The sequence below is a fragment of the Haplochromis burtoni genome, unplaced genomic scaffold (genome assembly GCF_018398535.1).
Source record: "Haplochromis burtoni strain Fernald_Lab_line unplaced genomic scaffold, NCSU_Asbu1 Contig_485, whole genome shotgun sequence".
NCBI lineage: Eukaryota > Metazoa > Chordata > Actinopteri > Cichliformes > Cichlidae > Haplochromis > Haplochromis burtoni.
Window position 1 is genome coordinate 279,146 of NW_024582846.1, and position 4,338 is coordinate 283,483.

At 43.0% G+C, this 4,338-nt stretch overlaps 1 protein-coding gene across 3 annotated transcripts in view; it reads left to right on the plus strand.

The window, feature by feature from the left end:
* homer1b (homer scaffold protein 1b) overlaps positions 1–4,338 on the plus strand; it is a 26,822-nt gene that overhangs the window by 4,374 nt on the left and 18,110 nt on the right. For 2 of the 3 annotated variants that reach the window (XM_005947196.3, XM_005947197.3), the window contains exons 2-3: positions 2,003–2,159; positions 4,120–4,251. In XM_005947196.3, coding sequence (XP_005947258.1) covers positions 2,003–2,159; positions 4,120–4,251 — 289 coding nt within the window. Of the gene's footprint in view, positions 1–1,328; positions 2,160–4,119; positions 4,252–4,338 lie in introns of those variants that run through there. The other variant, XM_042213829.1, reaches the window with a different exon arrangement.

Here is a 4,338-nt window from a genome sequence, read left to right on the forward strand (position 1 = left end):
TGTTAGATATCCAGGAGGGGCACTTGGTGTGATTGGCCCTAGCTTTGCATGACTAGGGGCAGATTGGAGCTCTTTATAGGCACTGCACACATGCACGCCCCCTGCCTGTTACGCAGAAAGGACCCCCCATAGCATATATTTACTTAGTTCATCGGTGATGGGAAGTAGGTAGGGTCTCATACCTTTCCTTGCAGCTTTTGTAGGCACTTTCAGTGCGTGTCCCCTGTTGATAAAACAGAGTTCATTGCTGGAGTGCAAGAGGATCAGCACGTACTGAACTGACCTTCATGCCATCCCATAACTGCTAACTATGCCAGGCTATTGGCTCAGGGCAGATCACTGTAGACAACAAAAAGGACTGCAATGGGGGAATGCATGATGAATCTGAAGCCATTATGGACTGGGCCATCTTTTAAAGGAAGGCAGAAGACTCGAGAAATGATTCTTATGCACATTTTGCAATCAAATTCCCTCATTTATTTTGCTTTCTTTTAAAAGTTCAATTGTAGGAGTGAGTTCTGTTTTTTCTTTCTTTCTTGACAACTAGTGGGTGTCATTTTGGAACAAAACTCTTTGGCAAAGGCATTTATGTAAAAATGAAAGCCCAAGAACGATTCTGTGTTCGGCACGCACACGCACACAATCAAACGACAAGGAGAGGAAAATTTGCCACAGCTTCATCAAATTATGCAATGAAAAACGACGCGAGTTGCCAAAGCGGCTATTGCACGGATCATACCGACAGGCCGTGGTTGTGTGATGTGTGCTGGGAGAGAGTTGAAATGACTCACAGTACCGCCACTTACACTGCTGTCGATGATTATGATAATTCGCGCACAGCACTCCACAAGCAGCTTTGTGGAGCGGTATTAATCATCCCAGATTCACTCCCTGACTTCCTATACTCCACATTCCCCCCCCATCATTCTCCTTTCTGCCTTTTCTCTTCCTTTCCCCTGTCTTCGTGTTTTTCTGTCTTTCCCAGTCTTGGCTAATCACACACAGGAGGGGTACTGCTGTTGAATTTTAATATTCATTTATACAGCAAGCCTTTGATGTCCCCCATCACCCCCACAGTGCAGTGTAAGCACTTCTCTATCTCGTTCTCTGCCAGCACTGCCAGCCCAGAATATCTCCCTCAGCACCCTGCACTTTGAGTTTGTGTGTGTACTGACTGTAGATATTACCCAAGAAGCCCCAACAATGGTGCAATATACGAGGGCACTGTAGGAGCAAAAGGGGAGAGGAGGGGGTAAGTGAATGAAGGGTGAAGGTTGCACAGGGTGATGGGTTGTCTAAAAAAATTTTTTTTAAATGACTGTTATATAATTTTCAGCCCTAATAGGGGCTAATCTAAGCCCTGGCTTGAACGTCACACAGAGGTCAAATAGGAATTAAGACATCTCAGATAAACCCGTAATAGGGGGCTGGACATGTGGAGATGATCTACACAAACGCAGACCCCTTCCATGCACACACACGAGGATGCAGATTTAAAATCCCATCATGTTTGTGTCGTTGTTTTTGTATGTTTGTGTGTGTGGAAACTGCAGCTCAGTGGGGTGTGTCTATGCTAGTTAACTGTGGCCTACTGTCTATATTTAGCCTGAAACCCTCTCCTTCCCTCCTGTGTGACCCTCGCTTGGTGCTGCAGGCATTCCCATATCAGAGCACAGAGACGGGGTGCTGTCTTGCAAAGAAAGAAGGACAGAGTGTGTTCTGGGTAGACATCCAATATGAGAGGAAGTTTAGGTTTAACATGTATGATTGAATTCAGTTGAGCCAGCTTCTCATTCGTATACAAGTCACTGAGTATGTAGTAACTCGGTGACAGCCTCTGTGTCTGTGGTGTAACTATGGAGGATGGCGAGCTGGTTGTTCATTTACCCAGGCGATCTGACTCCCCTGTGGGCAACAGGGGTTTTGTTGCCGGCGGCGGGTTTGGTGAGACGTTGGTGTTGCGGCACAAAGAGGTTCACCACTTCTTCTTCGTTCCCTTCAGGGAGCAGCCCATCTACAGCACGCGGGCTCACGTCTTCCAGATCGATCCCAACACTAAGAAGAACTGGCTGCCCACCAGCAAGCATGCCGTCACGGTTTCCTACTTCTACGACAGCACGCGCAACGTCTACCGCATCATCAGCCTGGACGGCACCAAGGTGAGCGGCTCATCCGGGTTGCTGATTCACGTCTTACCCCAAATCTTGCATATGAAACACCGGCTGCTTTTCATTTTTGCCAACTGGTGTGGTTTTATTATGATGTTCCAGATGTTTCAGTGTAATTACCTCATCACTCATCAAACAGGCTTCACTGCAATTCACTGAGTTTTAATGGTGTTTATAATTTATTATATTTGGAAACTAATGTGCAAACACCTCTTAAGAGAGCTCAGGGTTTGTAGGACGTCCCGAGACCGGCAGCTCATGTTTCACTCATGCAACTGCTCTTTAGTGTCTTTCTGCACTTCTATACTTATATCTTAGAATATTCTTTTTGTTAGATATCCAGGAGGGGCACTTGGTGTGATTGGCCCTAGCTTTGCATGACTAGGGGCAGATTGGAGCTCTTTATAGGCACTGCACACATGCACGCCCCCTGCCTGTTACAGAGAAAGGAGGGGTGAAGCTAAATTAGAAAAACAGATGACAGTGTGAGGAGGAAAAGAAATAGAAACAAGGAGACACATACAGAAAAGAAGCCAGGTCTTCAACACAGTCAATTTAGCAATCGTCTCATATCATCCAGCACAAAATAGATAGCTAAGTTCAACTGTTATGTAACACACACTCAGTGACTTCTCCCCTTCACTAATAAAGCATCGTGCATTGATGCCAACTACAATGCCAAGCATTACACAACACTGCTAATTGATCAGCCATTAATTTGTCCTACATTAGTGTTTTTTTAACAAAGCCAGCTGAGTTATGTAAAAGAGGTACACTTCAATTCTGGTTCATGGAAAATGGAGGAAAAGGCTAAAGATTTTTGGTGGGGGTTTTTTCTTTTCTCTAGTCCGTCTCTCAGTATTTTCTGACTTTGACAATCCCTCTGTTGCATTGAGTCTCTTTGTTTTCCATTGAAGATGTGAATCTCTATAAACCAATCATTTAAAAAAAAAATTCTCAATCGTCTTCATTCGGCTGGATGCTTTAAAGGTCGCCGCAGCAGATCATCTACCTCCATTTCACCCCATCCTTAGCATCCTCCTCTGTTCCACATCCCTCTGCGTGTCCTTTTTCACTATATCCATTAAATGTCCTCCCTTTATCCAATATATCCACTATCCCTCATGCACATGTTAAAAACCATCTCAACTTTGCCTCTCTAACTTTGTCTCCAAACTTTTAAATCTGAGCTTTCCCTCTGATCTTCTCATTTCTAATCCTGGTCACTCCTGATGAAAACAGTAACACTTAAAGAATCTTAATAATCTATTTAAAATGCCTGGATACTGTAGTGTCATTAATAGTGTTATTAATATCAGTGTATTTGTTAAAAGCCACGTTCAGTGTTTGTGGGATTGTCTGTAAATGGCAGCTGCTATCTGTACTAGTAATAAAAAACAACAACAAAGACATGTCACCATCATGTTCTGAACTGCACATTCATATTTTTTATTGTTTAAAAAAAAAGATTTAGGTCTAGAGGGGATCTCTAAGGCACACAGTACCACAGTATTTCTTTAGATTAGGTGAAAGGTTGTATTTTTAGAATCAAATAGTTATTTGTTCTATAAAATGAGAGAAACTGAGAAGTGAAATAGTCAAAAATTGAATTAGTTGAAGAAACACTTTGATATTTTATTTTGAAAAGCAAAGATACCTTCACAAAGACCTGAAATAGTTAGTTACTTACAATCAAAGATCCAAAAAGTTGATTCTGTTCATCTGAGCACGTATCAGGATATAATCGAACAGAGTCACTCTGGATCAAGATGTAAATAAGAAAAATAAAGAAACTAGGCTTTTAGCTAATGTGTGTGCCACATACATACAATGGAGAGTTTCACCAGCGTTCTCACTTTAAATCTTTCTAGCGCTCTATTTGACACCTCCTGTCGCGATACACACAGTTAATTTGATGCATATTAAGTGGGTCCGCTCTTTTTATTTTCAGGCAATAATCAACAGCACCATCAGCCCCAACATGACGTTCACAAAGACCTCACAGAAATTTGGGCAGTGGGCGGACAGCCGAGCTAACACTGTCTATGGACTGGGATTCTCCACTGAGCATCATCTATCCAAGGTACCACCCCTATCCACCCAAACACTACACACACACACACACACACACACACACACACACACACACACACACACACACACACACACA